Genomic DNA, 21,541 nt, shown 5'->3' on the forward strand with positions numbered 1-21,541 from the left:
ATGCTTGGAAAATATATCAACCACTAAATATTCCTACGAAATTACAAATATGGTACGCAACCATATGTAGTATATCACTATACACCGCATCACACAAAGGAAGTACGAAAATAATTACATTCATATACTTTTGCTCTATACTATCCAGACACACATACTCCACAACCAGCTATGCTAATCCTTTCGACGCAGTATATTCACTTGAAGTACAGATCCGTATTTTATTAAAACACATGACACACACAACAGCTTTAAGTGAACATTCAAAAATCTCCAACGAATTCTACACAAACAGACATCATTTCCAGGTTCAACTGTATGGAAAGTTTAAGACGTCATCAAAAACTGTCGAACATATGTTTCATTTGATCACAGTTATAACGTCGTTGAGCGTTCGAACAATACTTATTGAACAATCCAAATATCTGAAAATAGAAAAAGTAATTTCTGAAAATCAAGCTCCTATATACATACAGGTACATATTTGCTCCTTGAACTGCCAAGGGCTATGAAAAAAAGAAAAACGAGATAGACTATATATTTGGTGTGAAAATCGAAAATGTGACATCTTGTTTATTCAAGAGTCCCATTTCACTGATAAAAACATAAATATAATAAATAGTGAAACTAAATGTAAGATATACCATAGCTTTGGCAATTCCTTATCTAGAGGTGTTTCAATTTTAATTAAAGATAACATAAATCACAAAATAATAAATGAAATTAAAGATGAGGAGGGTAGGTTTATTCTAATTAATGTAGAACTTGATAATAACATCTTCACTTTAGTTAATGTATATGCACCAAATATTCAAAGAAATAGAAAGTCTTTCTTCAAAAAAATAAACAACTTAATTGAAAATAATAGATTAGGCATTTTAATACTTGGTGGGGATATAAATGAAAGTCTGACTGAAAACGACAGAAAAAGTACGAGTGCACAAAAATTTAATAAACCTGTAAATAGTTTGAAACAATTAATAAAAAAAACACAAGTTAGTTGATATATGGAGAGAAATTAACCCAAACAAAAGACAGTTTACCTGGAGAAGGAAAAATAACTTTAACATAGCAAGCAGAATAGATTATTTTCTTATCAGCTCCGATATAAGACCACATATTACAGCAGCAGATATTAGACCCGCTGCTATTTCTTACACTGATCATCAGGCAATTTCGTTAAAGCTAAGACACAAAGCACAAAGCAGAGGCCGAGGTTTCTTTAAAATTAATAACAGTATATTGAATGACACACAATATCAAAAGCTCATTAATAACTTAATTAAAACTTACAAACAAAAAATACTTACTACGGCTGTAGATCCTCGAGTTAAGTGGGATGTTTTTAAAGCTGAAGTAAGAGACATAACCATCAAATACTGTAGGCAAAAACAAGCTGAAAATAAAAATGAAATAATTAAATTAGAACTGTCATTAAAAAAATTGAATGAAAATGTAGAAAACTTACAGGATAATAATGTTCAAAATAGAATAAACAATGCTGAGAAAAAACTAGAGAACCTATACATAAATGAAGCAAAGAGAGCTCAGGTTAGATCGCGTGTAAAATGGACAGAAGAAGGAGAAAAAAACACAAAATTTTTTATAGGCCTTGAAAAATCCAGACAAACTCATAAAAATATTTCTGCACTTACGAATGAAAAAGGAGAAATTATAACAGATTCATCTGAAATTTTAGAGTTAGAAAAAACCTTTTATGAAAATTTATATAAAAGTACAAATCCTAATGAAAATGAAATAAAAAAATATATAACAGAAACAAAAGTGGATAAAACTCTTTCTCATGAGGAAACTCAAAATCTAGGAGGGGAGCTTACCATAAAAGAATGTACAGAAGCTATTAAATCTATGAAACTAAATAAATCACCAGGCATCGACGAGCTCAGTGTAGAATTTTATCAAACCTTCTGGACAAATTTAAAAGAAATTGTTGTTAAAGTTTTTAACACATGCTATCAAAAGGAAAAAATGAGCACACTACAAAAATAGGAGTAGTCTCTTTATTATATAAAAAAGGAAACCCACTTCTTTTAGACAACTATAGACCAATTACTTTACTCAATGTTGATACAAAACTTATGGCATATTCTTTAGCACAACTTCTTAAACCAATACTAACTAAAATCATCCATAGTGACCAAAACGGTTACATAAAAAATAGGTATATAGGTTTCAACATTCGTCAAATTCAAGACATAATAGACCATGCAGAATACTTTAATATTGAAGGAGCATTGCTCTTCATAGATTTCTCCAAGGCCTTTGACTCATTGGAATGGCCATTTATGTATGAAGCACTCAAGAAATTTGGCCTTCCAAATTCTTTTATTAAATGGGTTAAAACTCTGTACAAAGACATAACTGGTTGTATGTTAAACAATGGGTGGGTCTCATCACCATATAACATTAAACGTGGTATTAGACAAGGCTGCCCGTTAAGTTCCCTGAATTTTTGTTATTGCTGTAGACATTTTGTCCTGCAGAATAAGACAAGATAACAACATCAAAGGTTTTCAAATTAAGCTAGATACTAAAACGCACAGTTTAAAGATTTCTCAATTAGCTGACGACACAACACTTTTTCTAAAATCAAAAGATGAAGTACGTCACACTCTTAATATTATTGAAATCTTTGGAACACTGTCTGGTTTAAAACTAAATAGATCAAAAACTGAGGGCATTTGGTTAGGAAAATTAAAACAATGTAAAGATAAGTTTGAAAATATAACATGGAATAAAGGACCAATAAAAAGTCTAGGAGTTTATTTTGGAACAGATCGAGCTGAATGTGGTAAGCTGAATACTGAAAAAATAATACAGAAATGTGACAAATTAATAAGTAATTGGAAAAAAAGAAATCTTACAATGATAAGTAAAATAACAGTTGTAAAATCTCTTCTTATACCAAACCTTACATATTTAGCTTCAGTCACAAACCTACCACATGAATTCATTCAACAGTTTAAAACTCTTATCTACAATTTTATATGGGATGGTAAACGAGAAAAAGTCAAACGAACCACACTAAGCAAAAATACTACTGAGGGAGGGCTTAAGATGACAGATATAGATAATTATATAACTGCACTACAAATAGCATGGATCAAAAGACTTGCTGCAGATGATTTTGCTAACTGGAAAGTAATTCCGACATTTTACTTTAATAAATTTGGTGCTAATTTCATGCTACTTTACATGAATCTAGACAACATTTACTCTATACAAAACCTACATAAAACTTTACCAAAATTCTACTTAGAAATTGTAAAGTCTTGGTTCAAAGTACAAAATTTAAATAATACCAAACTCAATATGAATTTTAAAAACATTAGACAACAAATCTTATGGGGAAACAAACTGATAAAATTTCAAGGAAAATGTTTAGTTTTTATAAATTGGATAAAAGAAGGTATTATATATGTTAATGATATAATTGACCAAAATGGTTATATCTCTCAAGAAATAATATCTAAGAAAATATCCTCAAAATCCAATTTAATGTTTGAAATTTCAAAACTTAAATACGCTATACCAAATGAATGGCTCAAGGTACTTCAATCAGAAAAATCAATAAAATCAAAAGTAAAAAATAAACTTAACCTTTGCATTAACATAAAAGAAAAAAATAAGATAATAAGTTTACAAGTAATGGAAACAAAACAGATATACACACACATTAATAGTGGAAATGAAGACACGCCTTCAAGTTTCTTTAAATGGAAACGTGTCCTAAATTTAGATTCTTTAATCCCAATTAAATCAATGTTTAACTTTGTATTTACTTATTTAAAAGATAACAGATTAAAAATATTTAAATGGAAATTGCTGCATCATATCCTTCCTTGCAAACAACTGCTTTTTCAATGGAAGATAAAAGAAGACAGTAAATGTGACTTATGTAATATAATAGAAGATTATAAACATTTTTTTCTAGAATGTCATTACTTTAAAACTTTTTGGGGAAAGATCAAAATACTATTAAATAAAGTTAAAATAGGTCATTATATCCTAAACTACAGAAATCTCATTATAGGATATAAAATCAGTGATATTAATTATTATGATATAAATCTGTTGGTGACACTCATCACATTTTCTATTCACAAGTGCACCCACAGTTCAAATTATAAAACTACAAATTTTGATGTGTATGCCCTGTTCAAAAAAGATTTTTTAAACTACTTAAATATTTCGACACTTTCAGGTGGTAAACATGGTAAAATTTTGAAAGAAGTAAGCTTATATATATAATTATTATTCCTGCATATATGTTATATGTTATATTTATGCAGCAATACATGTGTCTCAATATTATTTAATCTTAGAACCACGTGCTGTGGACTTCGTCATGATCATGATCAGCGACAGTGATAAAAGATTTAACCCCTACTATTCTTGAAGCATCCTTCATGTAATATATCACACATTCATAAATAAATAAACTTATATAATGTACTTCAATTCGCAACCAAGTATGTACACCTACATAATTAATATAACAAACTGCTTCGACTGTTAATTTTGCCTCCATCGTGTGATCCTTGATCAATAGGTCATGACCAGGTCATCAAGCATATATACAGAGTCAAAGCGGTTCACGAATGTAATTTTTTCCGGAAATTAATTTCTGTAGTAATCTGTATACATAATATTGGTACATGTAAATCTAACCTTCTATTATTATTATTATTAATTTACTGAACAATCTCCCTGTTTGTACAGTAAAACTAACACTACAGGGGTGCCCTGTCAAATGCTGTAGACATGGTATTCATTATAACAGCAATAGTGCAATAAATCAGATTTTAGATAAAAAAAAAAAAAAGAAATATAAATTCATGGAGGGAAAAATTCACTTGGGAATTTTGTTTTGCCTATTTGACTGTGTATCGATAAGTACATTCCTTTTACTGGTTTGTTTTGCCTATTTGGCTATTATCATTTTGTTTACTTTTTAAGTGTCCCAATTTTCGGTTAAAGAAATTTATGGGCCGCCATTTGTGTTATAAATTTTGGGTAACATTTTTTTGGGACATTGTATCCGAAATTGTATTATTGAACACATATTTGTTCGTAATCTTACTTTAGGTTGTTATACATGTATGTTGTCTTTTGTAGTTTTTATATTTTGACATCAAATAAAGATGTGATTCACCTGGTTAAACAAAGTGTCTACCTCCGTTAAGCATCAACCGAACGTTTAGGAAAGATTATTTTCTGTCTATTTATATATATATATATAAAAGAAATTGATGGTATATAAAAAATATAAAAATAAATGTTACATGTTTATGATTTAATTTGTTAAATTTATATTTTGGAATACTGATGATATTTCAATACTAATATTTACGATGTAGACTGAAAGTAAGTGTAACGGCCAATATGTTCGGGTACGTATTGGAAAAACACATATGCTGACTTGTGTTTTATCTGAATAAATGTATTTGTTTTTTTCTGGAATAAATCATAGAATACAAAGATATACATGTTAATTGATGTTGTTAAGCCCACACATATACTCCAATTAATCGGTTACAAGAATTGCATCATCTAATATTTAAGAAATAAGGATACATTATTGTGGATTTCGAATTCATATTTTTTTTAACACAAACGTACGATATTTTATAGATAAAACCTACAAAGCTTGTGTTAGTCAGGATTTGCTGTATCTATGTTTTCCAATCACATTAACATAGGCGATTCTGTTCGTATACGATAAGATATAACCAAGCCCGAAAAAAACCTCTGTAATTAAGTGATATCTAAATGCAACAATAGTTCACTTGATGGTCAAGTGATAAATCGATTGAAAGAAAACAAATTCAGATTACAAATTAAACCGAGAGAAACACATCAACTATCAGAGGAAAACGACGAAACAACTGAAGTGCAACATAACATATTAACATCACACGATTGAACTCTTCAAACCTTGATAACACCGATTTACGAAACATATATTATACCTCGATATCAGTGGAAGTGTATTTTTTTTAATTACTTTTCATACACACGACAACCGATCACAATTTGGCAAAGAAACACACGAATAATAGCTAACAAAAGGCAACAAGTTTAAAATTTTAAAACGCCAGAAGTGCATTTTGTCCACACAAGACTTACTAGGGACGCCCAGATACAAAAGTTTGAAACCTGAACTAGCTTACTATGCAACAAATTCAGTTAATGAATCATGACTGAAGATGCAGGGTCAGATAACCTTTGTGAAGTAACCCATAAAAAATAATGAGTCAACGATTCCTTCCTCCAAACTCACGTTTCGTCTAAATAAGACTTTATCATACTAATCTTAATATTCGATGTTTTCTGTGCAACTTTTCTCATTATACCGATCGAGTTTATAAAGCAGATATATTTTCCTTTGTCATATAGGAAATATCTGTATCATAATATGCATAAACTGTCTAGATACATATGAAAGGAAAGAATTAAGACATTCTATTTTCTGTTTAAAAAACTTTTTTGGATCATCTGGTTTGACTTTAAAGGCTAACATTCTATTTTCTGATGTAATTATTACCAGAACAGAAAATAAAAGTGTAGTGTTGTCCGATTCGTGAAAGCAAAAAGTAAAATCACAAAAATACTAAACTCCGAGGAAAATTCAAACGGAAAGTCCCTAATCAAATGGCAAAATCAAATGACAAAACACATCTAACGAATGGACAACAACTGTCATATTCCTAAATTGATACAGGCATTTTCAAATTTAGAAAATGGTAGATTGAACCTGGTTTTATAGCGCTAAACATCTCACTTGTATGACAGTCGCATCCAACTCAATTATATTTACAACGATGCGTGAACAACATTAACATAACATGTAAAATTGTAAAAAAACAGGGGTACAGCAGTCATCACTGTGTCACAATCTTAATTAGAACAAAAACAAACAAATATTTAACAAAGAAGCACAAACAGCATCTATCAAATTTAACAGCCACATTCATTGCTAAGAGTCGCGTGTTCGGCGTCAGAATGTAAACGTCAATATAAAATAATGTTGTCGTTCAAAGAATTTTCAAAATTATAATTTCACATGGGGAATGGTGGTATACAGGGTTGAAAAATCAAAAGTATTGGTAGAACCAATTTCAGAAAAAAGACAGAGATTTACAATTATTCAGAAGTTCTTCAGAAATTTTAAGAAAAGTAAAGATTGAGGCACATTAAATCTAAAACATGCTTTCAAGTGTATTATTACCCATTGGGTTTTTAACTTGTTAGTTGTGGTTGGCTTAGTGTTACTACCAAGTTAATATACACAAGATTGCACATACTTAAATGTCTCACGTGCCTTACTGACCATTGATTTTTTGTTGTTGATAGTCCTAGATATAAAGCTTTACTACAAGTATCATATAAATTAAAAAAAATCCAAGGAAATGAGGTCAAGGTCAGATATTAAACCAAACCTGAAATACATGTTACAATCATTCTATACACCAAATATAGTTGATCTATTGTTTAAAGTTTCTTATAAACAAACTTTACCGGTAAACTAAACATTGACTAATGAACTATGAAAATGAGGTCAAGGTCAGATGACACTTATCAGACTGACATATACACCTTACACTCATTTCTTATACAACATTTAGTTGATCTGTTGTTTATAGTTTAAAAAAAACCAGAACACAACATAAAAATTTTACACTGAGCAATGAACCGTGAAAATGAGGTTAAAGTAAAAATAAAACTTCCAGACTGAAATGTACATCATAAAATAATTCCATACACCAAATTCAGATGACCTATTGCATAAAGTATCAGAAGAAAAGACCAAAACACAAAAACTTACCTTTAACCACTGAACCAGGAACTTTGAGGTCAATGTCGGATGAATCCTGTCAGTTGGACGTGTACACTCAACAATCATGCCTTCAACAAATATAATACACATATTGCTTTTATTATCCAATCACGAACTAAAACACAAAAAGTTAACCATGCTAACCTAGTTCTATGCTCTATGTAACGAAGTGAAGATCAGATGAAAACTATCTGACAGGCAAAGTGCGCACATTCTAAATATAGTTATCATATTACTCATAATAAAAAGGAAATTAATATTACAAAAACTTTTAACTTTTTTTGAAGAAGTCACTGAACCATAAACATGAGGCCAATAACAATGGACATATACCAGACGGAAAACTCATAGCATAAGGCATCTATATACAAAATATGAAGCACCCGGGTCTTCCATCTTCTTAAATGTATATATTTTAAGTATTTAGTTAACACTACCGCCGTTTCATTTTCACTATCCCTTTGTTCAGCTTTCTGCTACAGAAGTCACAGACTCAACAAAAAATACATATTTCAAACTAATAGAATAAAATGCAAAAAAGTGGAAAAAACGTCAATAAAGGGCAATAACTTCAATAGGTAGTCAATTGACAATTTCAATTATGTTCTCTTATTTGTATATCTTATCTTGTTGATCGTTTTGACTTTTTTGGAGTTTATTTCTACAATTGTATCTAAAAACTTTTTTCTAGATAACAGGAAAGACATGTTTAAAGTGAAGTAACTGGATTAAAAAGGTGACTTAATATTCCAGCGTTGATAGCTCATTTGTAGACAATATCTTGCTGATAAGTTTTGCTATATAAAGTTTCTATCACTATTTTAGTTTTTTTTTAAATATTATGACAAAACTGATAAATAAATAGGGATTTATTTTTAATTGAAGGACCATAACTTCAATTAGAAGTCGTTGACAATTTAATGTGAATGGACTGCAGGTAAATTTCAACTTTCTCAAACAATTCTGTCTCTGCCAGATTTTTTCTATTCATAACAGTTTTAAAATAAAAGACGAAATTACGAAATAAAAAAAAAAAATCCCGGAAGCTTAAAGATACGGAAGAGTACAATACTTTATACAGAAGAACGGACTGTTTACGTCACGAACAAATGTTGGAGGCGAACCTTCGGCGAATCATTAAATCGATTCCAAATTTGGAATTCCGGGGTGGTCGTGTTGTTGTCGAATTATACTAATATGCATGCCAGTTAAATAAAACCGATGCAAAACTGACAATTGGTAATTGGAACTTCAACGGCAGGTAGTTAAACTACAAAATGACAATGGCAGACTTTTAAGGCAAACTATTTTAACTTCTTTGAATTGTGATGTGTATGGCATTTTTTAGACCAATCTGAAAATCAATGACGCTAACGAACTAGATGGTTATAAGTAGATAGGTTGAAATAAGGGAAATATTTCGAACAAAAGCGTGGAGGGGTAGTGGTGGAATAGTATTTTTGTTATTATTAAAAACTGTATACTTGACAATTTTGACGTCGATATTCTTAACAATATCAGAGATGATATTCTTTGGATAAATTTGAAATACAAAAATATAATCCAAACTTTATGCTTTATCTGTGTGTGTGTGTGTGTGTGTGTGTGTGTGTGCTATCGCAAGTGTATTTTTATAGTAGCTATAATCCAGTGGTAATTTCAATGGGCGTATAGGAAACTCACAAGACTTAACTGACTTTATCGGTACTCTACCAGAACGATGCTATATTGATTCTATAAAAAATTCGTTTGCTGTATTTCTGATGGAGTTCTTAAACGACTCAAATTTCTGTCTGATAAACGGAAGAGTAGACAGTTTAAGGGACAACTTTACGCACCTTTCGGCAAATCTGTCGTTGACTACACGATTTCTCCGCATGCCTCGTTGAAAACATTTTACGATTTCGAGGTAAAACTTGTGTCGGACTTGCTGATCGATCACAATACTGAATTACATACAAACTCAAGAGTCCCATATCACTAAGTGTTACAGTGTTCTTTTGATTGTTCGGAATATTGATATTATAAAAGTTCGCATGTAACTAAAACGCTAAAACAACTTTGTAAAATCTGTGAGGTGAAAATATGACGTCACGAACATCCCAAATGATATATTGAAGAGCGAACGATGTGTGATCTGTTTAGACATTTTGGCGGGAAATCAGTAAACTAAGTCCAAAAAAACATCGACAAACATTAATAGTGCCTTGGTGTCGAAGTATTATATGTCCTCTGCTAAAAAGGCAAAGATTTCTGCAATTTGATGGATCACCGAAGCATAAGTTTGGTGTTAACTGTCGCAAAAACATTTAGTCAGATTTTGAATGAAAGGTTCATCAGTCATCTCGAAAACAACAACTTTCTAACTAAAGAACAAAACGGATTTAGGCGGCTTAGATCATGTCTTTACCATATCTTTTCACTGTGTACAATGTTGAAGAAAAGAACACTGCAGAACATTGACATTTGTTTGTGCTTTGTTGACTCCAGAAAGGCATTCGATTTAGTGAAGCATAATATACTCTGGAATAAAATTTTAGCCAAGGTTGTGTATGGAAATATGTACAAATTAATTAAGTGTCTCTAATTAAAGCTACAAAGTGCAGTATGATTATCGCCTACGACGTTTACTGAATGGTTTTCATTTGATTCCAGTGTCCGTCAAGGTTATAACCTCGCGCCCACTCTTTTACATTGTTTATTGATGGATTGGTACAACTAATTAACGGACTTTGTTGTGGCGCATTAGTCGATGACGATATGATCAGCTGATTGATATACGATGACGATCTGTTAATGGATTACAAAATCAGCGTAATGCTCTGAACGATTGGACAAAGACACAATTGATGAACGTTAATACAGAAAAGACAAAAATTATGCATATTCGAAAGACTACAAAGGTAAGACCTCAATTTGCATTTCGACTAGGGGACAAGACAGTTTAACTTGTAACTAAATACCGCTGTTTGGAACTCATAGTATCCGAATATATGGATTATAATGTATCTAACAGTGTTCTCGTAGGTGCAGGTAGTAGATTATTTGGATCATTGACATAAACAGTCTTTAATATTGGTACTTTGGACTCCGACATATTCTCGATTATGCATTCGGGGTAATGCGAGCCAAGCAATATGACAATATCGAACGCTTACATTATAGAGCTATCAAAACGTTTCTTGGAGTCAGCAAAACAACACCAATTTCAGCAATAATCGCAGACATGGGATTGCATCCATTATTTTTATTCACAACCAGTGTAACGTTATCCGCTTATGGTGTCTTCTTATGAACATGCCTTGTCACACAATTTGCCAGAAAGTGTTTGTTTGGGATTGAGAAATGTCGAGACGTTACCGTTACACGTGGTTTAACAGTGTAAAAACGTCTCTGGACAAATGCAATATTTCAGACCTAACTGACAATGTCTCCGATATCTCAACAAGATTCATCTTAGACTCTGTGAAAGATAAACGTGTAGCAAACTGAAAAGAAAAGTGGTTGAACGAAATAAACAATATGCCAAAGTTAAGGACATACAAACATTTAAAAACCGAATAGAAACCGTACGTACAAAACCATTTAATGAGGACCCAAAGATCTGCAATTGCTAAATTTGCTATGGTACCAAAAAAATGTATTTCCAAAAAAATCGAACGAGGACGTTATAGAAACATTCCAATCGAACAACGAGTATGGAAAATGTGCAATTCTGGGTATATTGAAGATTAGCAACACCTCATCTTATACTGTGATCGTTACTCGGTTTTGAGTCATAAACTATTTACTGCAATATTAACAGATCCTGCGTATCCTCTACGCATAAATGAACTTCCTCCAAATGCTGCCTTAATGAACTTTTATCTAACAGCCACAAATGTATAGCGAACTTTGTCTTGAACTGTGATCGTATCCAAAGAAAAATTTTCCAACTATTTTACTTTAACTTAGCCATTCGTCTAAAATTATTTGTTATCTGTTTTTTTTTTCTCTCAAAAACTTGAGTTTCAATTTAGTGTATCGTAAACCTATCTGGCTGACTGTAATGTAATATTGTACTAATATGTATTTAGAACATAGTAAAGTGCTTTCGACCAATGAAATGCAAGGATTTTCACCCTCTTAATAGTGAAGAATGACACAAAACATGTTCTTATTTAGTGATTATCTTATTGTTATGCTCTGAATTACAAAGGGCCAATTAGTGTTGCCAATATTGCCTAGAGGCAATTCGCAAGGACAGTGTACTGAAAAAATAGTTATGACCCCAGGCTTTTTAATCAAGATTCAATTATTTGTATAAATTTAACTGTAATAAATATTCTTTAATACACAAGCAGTTCAAATTTCTAAACAATATCTTTTTCCATTTTTGAAAATGACAACTTTGTTTATACAATTTGGCACATTTATTGTCATGGTACTATTATCGTTTTCTTTGTCTTCGAAACTGTGCTGGTTACTTTTGGCAATGGACAAGTCATTTTCTTGCTTAACATTTTTGCTTGTGGGTACTGGAGGCTGTAATGCCTTGCTTACATTATCCTGTAATGTTTCTAACGGGCGTTTATATGTGTCGACGGCCGTTGATCGGTGACCACTTCTTGATTTTACAGTTGAATCGGAAAATCCGGCATTGAAAAGTGTGGTGCAGCATGTAACTTTCCCAGAATGGTTGGTGATATTACGATCAGTAGTTGAAATTCCCGCAGCCTTAAATAATTCCTTTATTTTGCTAGACAATGTGTTAATACCAATCGGCTGGACGCTAAAGCGAATAGAACCATCGTTAGCTTTATGTGGTAGCAGTTTACGGTAAAACCTACCTTCACGTGGAATAAGTGACAAGTATTTCTCATAAATTGTAACTAGGCATCTTGGGTTTGTTGGGTCACTTTTCTGAGTTTGACATCAACGTTTCTGTTATTCAGGCCACCTTGTACATTCTTACACAGCCTCCCGGTATAATGGAGTAATTTATTACCAATTGTGTCCACAGAAATTCGAAATTGACTAGCATCAAGTTGTTTGTGTTCATCTAAAGCACGAAATCCAAATAACTTGCAGTTGTAGAAAAAAACTATATTGGTTAGCCCATTTGAAGTGTTACAATTAAAAACTCCACTATCCCACATGGCCTCCTCGTCTGTTGTTAATATAGGGTCTGCCCTTTTTACGTTAGTTCCAATACCATTATTGGTTATTTCTTTCATTCGACTGTCAAGACATTTTCTAAAAAACGCAAATGTAGATGAATCCTTTTCAAAGAGGCTCACGTCATTTCTGTTACAATCTGTTCTCAGATACCTACAAAAAGTGGTGGTTTTACTCTTTGTTTTAATACATATAAAGACTTATAAAGGATTAGTAGAACTTTTTTAAAGATGAATTGGTTGAAGAAGAAATTATTTTTCAGAAAAGTAAAATAACCGACGACGAATTGCAATACAGTGAAACCTGTCTAGTACGACCTCCTTGGTACTTCAATTTTTTGTTAGATTTTGTTAGATGTTCGGTTTAACAGATTCACATCGCATAAAATTTTATATGACTGGACTTAGGATCATATATGTTAAGTTTAGGTGGGTTTTCGATTCATTCAAGGTTCTGTTTACACTGGTTTCATTGTAGTTTAAAAACGTAGTTAAAATTGAGATTAAAATAGTCATTCGTGTTTTTTTAAACGCGAGTTTTATCTCCCGAGCGAGGGGGTGGGAGACAACCCCAGAAGACAAGAAATGTATACATGTATGAGTTTGCTTTCCAAAATTGGCCGAATGAGTTGAATATACAGCTTTTTAGTAAATCAATACAAAATGAAATTAGCCATGTTAAAACTAGACTAATTTAAACTGTAATAGTATGTCTTAGAATTAATTATTGTTTGTTTGCTGTCTCTTCACGAATACATCATATCTCAATTATCTATTAAAAACAGTTTATTGAAAGTATAGGTTGAGACAATTTAAGCATATTCGGAAATAATAACATTGGGATACATAATTATTGGCAAGCAGAATAAAATTATTAGAATATCCGAAAAATAACTGTCAAATTATTTTATTGTATTTTTTTTTTGTCCATAATAGTAGTTTTAAAATAACACCTTTTTATAATATATTTTTTGGTTGAAGGGTTTGGGGTATATAAATGGTATCGAATAGAGAAAAAAACACACAAAAGGAAAGGGAACACCCTTTTGATTTTTGGAGGTTTTGGGGAGGGGAGGGGGAGGGGAAGATATTTTAAGTAAAAAAATACGATCGAACATTTTAGGAAAAAAATGCAGAATGAGCAGTGTTATAAAATCAAACTGGTAGGATGAATATGACAGGCTTGTCCTTTGTGACAGTACTTGTAAACGAAAATGCAGGAGAAAGGTTTTCTGATGTGCAGTAAAAAATCAATTGATGATTTTTTTTATAAGCCCCCTGCCTAGAATTCCTGCCTCAAATGTTGCATCCACAAAACAAGTTACGATACATTTTAAAAGTAAACTATTTTTAAGGAGAGGGGCTAAAATCAAATGTAAAAGGACAGGTGAAACCTTTTGCAAAAAAAAGCAGTATGACCCATGACAAAAAGTTAAAAAAAAGGCAAGATATATATGACACAGTAAATGTAAAATGAGGATTCAGGTAAAAGTTCGTCTCCAATATGTATTGAAAAACCCAGAATGCAAACCCCCCTTTTCCCCTCGAAATCAAATGTTTGCTCCCTTAAAACAAGTAAACGAACGTATTTCAACAGTTGTTGCCCCCCCCCCCTTTTCCACCAACCCGTTTAACTATACCGAACTCCAAGACAGCGGTTACAAAAACAAATATCAAAATCAACACAAATGTAATTCATAAAATTACATTTTCATAGTTTTAGTACAATGTAACATCTACATCAAACGCTATATACTGTATTGTGGAAGCTGTGGACTACAATTCCGATAAAATGTTGATTTTGATGATTTTACTTGTAACGGCTGTCCTGGTGTTATATATATTGAAATTTAAAATTTGTAACTTACCTTTGAATGCCTGATGCTAACTGGACCAATGAATTTGGTGGATAAGGACTGGTATCAACACGTCTACATTCTTGTATAAAGTGTGCCATCCAATAGTTTAAAAGTTCATTTGAGAGTAAATTCGGATCACTTGGTATTGCATTACCACCATCAGTTATTGTTTCTTGATACAAATTTCTTTCTAAAGTCCACGCAACCCAGACGCCTAAAGCCCACTTGTTGTTATTTCTAGTCTTTTTCGGAATAGCTTTAAGAATTCTCTCTTGTAAGTCTGAATCCGACAATGGAACAGAAAATCTACGCGGGGCCGCAGCCTCACACACGACCGGCTCGTTTTCATATTTTACAAGGTCCTGAGTAGGTAAAAGCATTAAATCATTCTCGGACACTTCTTCTTTTAATTCAAAAGTTTCAATTCCAACAAGTTGATTCATTTTAGACTTAAAGATGCATACATGTTACTGACTTGAAAATAATAATACTTTTAATAGTCATTAGAGCAAGACAATTAGCTAGAGGGGTTATTTGTTTGGCCATATTTTCAAGAACTGTGTTCATGTATACCATTTAACACAGTACATATAATTAATCAAGAATAGAGTTTATATGTTCTAAGTTTGTAAGAACATGATAACCCTCTTCTTCATGATAAGTACTCGCTAACGCTCGTACTTAACCATGAAGAAGAGGATTATCATGTTCTTACATATACTTGGTGTATACAGATTGCACAAATACACCATTTATTAATTCATTCATTCATATATTGTTATTGTTGTCAATATGTGGTCGTTTAGGCCAACTTATAGTCATAAGGGCAACTATATATTGCAATCAAGCCAATACATTGTATATGGAAATTTTGTATTTACATTGTACATGTATCATAACTTAAATTTATTCGTTCAGTTGATGTTCAGGTGTGTAAATATGTCTTTTGATTGAGCTAAGACAATTGATTTTTGATACTGTGTCTTTGTATGTTGTGATGTTACACTATTGTTTCAGATAAGGTTGAAGGGTTTGTACATTTTTTTGTATCATTATAAAGCGTTTAAACCCGCTGCAATTGTTTGCTGTCCTAAGTCAGGAATCTGATGTTCAGTTGTTGTCGTTTGTTGATGTGGTTCATAAGTGTTTCTCTTTTCTCGTTTTTATATAGATTAGATTTTTGGTTTGCTGTGCGGTGTGTGCCAAGGGTCAGTGTTGAAGACCGTACTTTGACCAATAATGGTTTACTTTTATAAATTGTGACTTGGATGTGGAGTTGTCTTATTGCCATTCATACCACATCTTCTTATATCTCTATAGTAAGTCATTGAAAATAGACAAGCCTTATACCTCTCTGTGTATATAAAAATGCTAAAATGAATTGAGACTGTCGCCACGGAACACAGATGATGCCGCCGTTCAGATATAATGTTATAACGGAACATAATTCAGTAACGGTACAAGTGACACAACCCAAATTTTCACTTGATCTGAGTTTAGTGGTAATAATCATTGTGTATAAGTGTCCTAACATTTGGTAGAGACAGACTAAAGTTAGAGAACGGAAACTAATTTCAGAACGTACGGGTGTACAGACGGACATGGGTAATACTAAATTCCCCTTTTCTACGGCCGGGGGCATAAATATCACATTGTTTACCTGAAAGACCATCTTAATAGATGAAGTAATAATTTTAAACAGCAACACATGTCTAATATTTCTATCGAATTTCCATGTAGTTGTTTTCATAAAATGGCACAAGTGTTGTGTCAGTTTTTTTTACAGACTTTTATCTCACAGTTTGCATTAATAGACATTTGACTGAACCATGTTTTGCAAAGTACCTGCCAAATACTAGGCAACGGTATAAACTTGCGTATGACGTCATTGAGTTTAGCGTTCGTGTTTACACCCCCGACAAGATATACAGCATTCCCAAACGTGAAAATACCGAATTCTTTACAAACTAGATTTTGTCTCCGTAATTCCTTAATTAAATTGCTTTGTGTATTGAATTTTAAGAAATCACATATATTAGAAGCAATTTAAAAAGTAAAAACACAAAAATACTGAACTCCGAGGAAAATTCAAAAAGGAAAGTCCAAAATCAAAAGGCAAAATCAAAAGTCCAAACACATCAAACGAATGGATAACAACTGTCATATTCCTGACTTGGTACAGGCATTTTCTAATGTAGAAAATGGTGCATTGAACCTGGTTTTATAGCTAGCTAAACCTTAACGTCCTTTCCAAGTACACACGTTCTGATTTGTTGGGTTTTCACTGGTATTGTAGCAATTATATTGATGCTTGTTAAATCTGGATTGAAAAGACAAACCGCAAGTTCGTATTATTGAAGAGAAAATGTAAACCATATTTCCAACGGGAACACATGACAAATTTGTAGTGTGAACATTGAAAGGTTAAGGAAGGGATGCAACTCTTCTCGTTTTATTCTTCTTCACATTAGAATCAAAGAATGTATTTAACGGTACATGTCCCTGGTACATTTGAAACGAAAAAAAAAAGATTCATTTGCAAACATGGCAAGAAAACAACTTTCTATGATAAGTCTCAGAATTCAGATTTAAAACAAATATGAACCAATAGAAGAATCTAACTGATTGTTATTTGTTATTGTATGGAACCAAAATTAATTGTTAGGGGACTTTCCGTTTTTAATTGTGCTTGGATTTCTGTATTTTTGTTGTTTTACTTTTTACAAAATCTGTATGAAAAGTTGAATGTTACTGTGAATTCTGCCAATACTTAAAATAAATCAATTTACTTTTCCTTTTGGCTTTGTTTTATTCTGATGGAAGTAATTGTCCGAATGAGTAAAACAATATGTAGCATTAAAAAACACCGTTAGCTAAAAATCAAAATCGTAAAATTCAAAAACAACACTTTCTACGTGGGCGCATGTGACAAGACACTGATAATAGTAAACAAATTTTTACCTGAAAAAAAGTTATTTGGTTCTAAAAAGTCTTAAAATACTGAACAATAAATTAATAAGTCGTGTTAAGGCTTTCAGTCAATCTTCTTGATTGTGCACTGGGGTACAGTTTAGACAATTCGCTTGCAGACAAGTATGATTCTTCAGTCTATATTCAACCTGTTCAATAGTTGTTGTTTCCCTGTACACATCAATAACATACTGAATTGACTGCAGGTGAACTACTGAAATTATAGAAGATAAGTCTGAAAATTGATTGAAAGACTGAACATGACTTAATTATTTATTTTTCAGAATTTTCAGTTGTTGTTGAGATCAAAATGACCGTTTAACACTAAAAATCACCTACTAGTGATTTGATTTGACAGAATATTACCAATTTGTCAAGCACGCATTAAACTGGAATTTTATTTTGTAACAATTTCAGTTTTTTAGTAAAATTTTGAACCAAAGATGACTGCTATCATTTTGACAATATCGGAAATCATGAACACGATTTCACATATCTAGGACAAGTCATATAATATATAGATTTTCTATCTTCCATTGTATTACTTCTCTCTGCAAAGTTGAAATATAATATAAATACCGATAGCTTTAAGAGAACATATAAGAAGTGAAACGTTTTGTTTTTATTCTATTTTTTTGTGTTGTATGTATTATCGTTTGTTTATCTAATGGAAAAAATAAACAAAAATGTGTATGTACCTTCTTCTGCTACAGTAATACTCTAAAGTCGATGTACAAACACAAATCCGTACTTTACTTTACGAAATGTATAATTTTAAATGTTGTCAAGCAATAATAATAATATCCTTCATCTGTGTAGGTAAAATTTGACTCAAGATGACACAAAATTTATGGATTTTAAACGATGCTAACAAAAATAATTTTTGCAAAACATTTAACTCTATGCGAAAGGAACGATAACAAATTTAACAAAATTATAAGACGACATGAATTGTCTTTCTTGTACAGTTTTCTGTAAACAAAAAATGAACGGAGTATCATGAAATATTCATAACAATAGCCTTTTTGAATTAATAAATCTCGAAACCAATTATTAGTGGCCGAAAGATAGTTTTCCAGACGTGTCAAATTTAGTTTTTTCATGTATTATTATTCAATAACTTTCAAAAGTATGGGCTTCCATTTTATTACTGGAAATATTATTTAATCTCCTAATTTTACTCTGTTTCATTTGTCTCAACATTTTTTAAGTTTTGCTTTCAAACGAAAGTTGAGGAACATTGTAAAATTAGCGTTTCACTTTGACGCACTCTCTTTGTTGTTCATATGACAGATAGTAGCAATGAATATTTACTGGTAACTAAAACAAATAAATTTTCCTTTCTGCATAGTAGGGTTATCTCACACGTTTGTAAATAGTTATCAAAGGTACCAGGATTATAATGCGATTATATAAAGAAGAAGATGTAATATGAGTGCCAATAAAACAAATAGCCATTAAGATCACAATGTGTAGAAAGTAAACAGTTAAAGGTCAAAGTACAGCCTTCAACATAAAGCCGTGGTTCGCAATGAACATCAGGCTATAAAGGGCCCCAAACAGACTAGTGTAAAACAATTCAAACAGGAAAACCAACGGTTTAATCTATAAATAATAGCATTACAGACACACAATAAAATATCAATTGAAATGGCTTAACTCGAATAAAAAGACAATACACAAAAACAACTAAATATACATTGAACGAATAAATTTGATCTATAACACAATATACATAAAAAACGACGTTTCAATGTCAAAAACACAACATTAACCAAGGACAAAATGGCGTTAAATAAAGTAACGTACACAGGTTAATTTAAATATAATAACTTTGTTGTTACGAGTACAGAAACATTTTTTTACAAATCGATGTGTTGTTCATATTATGAGTACAGAAGTGAAAATCATGTTTCGTCATACTAAATACTTGAATTACAGAAATGCATAAAAAATTGTGTCAACAGGTCAAATTAACACAAAATAGATATAGGAAATGTGGTATGAGTGCCAATGAGACAACTCTCCATCCAAGTATTAATTTATAAAAGTAAACCATTATAGGTCAAGGTACGAACTTCAACACGGAACCTTGGCTCACACCGAACAGCAAGCAATAACGGGCTCCAAGAACTACTAGTTAAGTGTAAAACCATTCAAACGGGAAAACCAAAAACAAACGACAACTACTGTTCATCAGATTCCTGACTTAGGACAGGTTCAAACATCTACAACGGGATTAAATGTTTTAATGGTACCAAACCTTCTCCCTTTTCTGAAACAATAATATAACATCACAACATAGAAAAACATACTATAAAATATCAATTGGAAGGCTTAATTCAATCAAAAAACGCAAATTAACACACAATGAACGATTACATTTGATCTGTGAATTCAAATACATAGTTAATAAAAATCATAAGGGATGAATAATTAAGATCAAAAGTAAATAAACAAGTTTAAACAAAGTTAAAGAATGATATCACTGTGAAATGTTAAACAAATTTTAGAAAATAATCACACAAAAAAGTACGATTTGAGAGTACTCGCAGTTACTGACAGCTAGTTAAAAGCGAAAAACAAGTAATAATTAACATGTTGTGGAAAATAAAAACTAAATGAATATGCATTCAAAGCCTACATTAAGCCAATGCTGGTCTTTTCATTTCAAGTAATACTTATTATTTATGTTAGCATCATGCTTTCCAGGAATGCTCTAAATTCACATGGTCATTAGATTAATTACAAAGATATCCCAATGTTGTACTGTCCTACACCTCATGTTCTTTATTTAATGACTCATCTACTTTTGCATTAACGAATAAAAGAAAAATTCAAAAAGACAATATACTTACGACTTGATAAAATTGAAGACTATTGCTTTTTTGAGAGGAGTACTATTTATGATAAATGCTTTACACCAAAATGTTTGATTGTCAAATATGAAGAACGTTAACAAGAACAAAACCAAAAAAAGTAGTTAAATCCACGTCATTTGAACTCTGTTGAAAAGGTGTCTCATAAACAATCCTACAACAGTTTCTTATTTTACATTACAAAAGAAGGTGTGTGTAATATCCTTTAATTACCTGCCAGCATTCATATATTTTTGCAAAATGTGAATACGACATATAGCTGTATATCTTTTTTATTGTAATATATGTGAAAGGATAAGATTTTAGCTCCACTAAGTCTCCGAACAAAGGTACTAATTATCTGTTAGACTAGTAGACAACCAGTTTACATCTATAAATAAGTGACGGGTGTTACGTAAAGAGCAGAAATGCTTGCCCGTTCTGTTCATTTTCGTTTAAACTATGATATTAAAGGTTTGTTCATGTTAATACAATTAAGGTTTTTGTTTAATGTTTCGGAATGGTTGTTCGTTTTTTGTTATTATTGTACATTCTTTACTTCTCCATTTTATTTCTTCATTTGCAACTTTAAGACCTGTACCCGGATTATTTTCAGTTAAATCGGCAATCAATTTGTGACCCGTATTTGTACTGTTAAATCGACTTCTTTCAAGAAATGAATTGCAATCCGTCTCGACATTTGACATATATGAGAGGACATTGGTAATCTGAAATCTGAAGAATAGTTGTTGTTTGTCTGGCTTCAACCAGTAAATACTTCATACATTATTCAGAGCGAGAACAACTAAATAAATAATACCATATGAATATTCCGCG

General features: G+C 31.6%; 1 protein-coding gene across 1 annotated transcript; it reads right to left on the reverse strand.

The window, feature by feature from the left end:
* Window positions 1–12,732: 12,732 nt before the first annotated feature.
* LOC139492975 (zinc finger MYM-type protein 2-like) lies at window positions 12,733–15,319 on the reverse strand. The gene is made up of 2 exons (XM_071281122.1): window positions 14,886–15,319; window positions 12,733–13,171 (listed from the first exon to the last, which is right to left on the reverse strand). The coding sequence occupies exons 1-2, from the start codon at window positions 15,317–15,319 to the stop codon at window positions 12,733–12,735; spliced, it is 873 nt and encodes a 290-aa protein (XP_071137223.1).
* Window positions 15,320–21,541: the final 6,222 nt, after the last annotated feature.

Source organism: Mytilus edulis, chromosome 10 (assembly GCF_963676685.1).
Source record: "Mytilus edulis chromosome 10, xbMytEdul2.2, whole genome shotgun sequence".
In the NCBI taxonomy this organism is placed as follows: domain Eukaryota; kingdom Metazoa; phylum Mollusca; class Bivalvia; order Mytilida; family Mytilidae; genus Mytilus; species Mytilus edulis.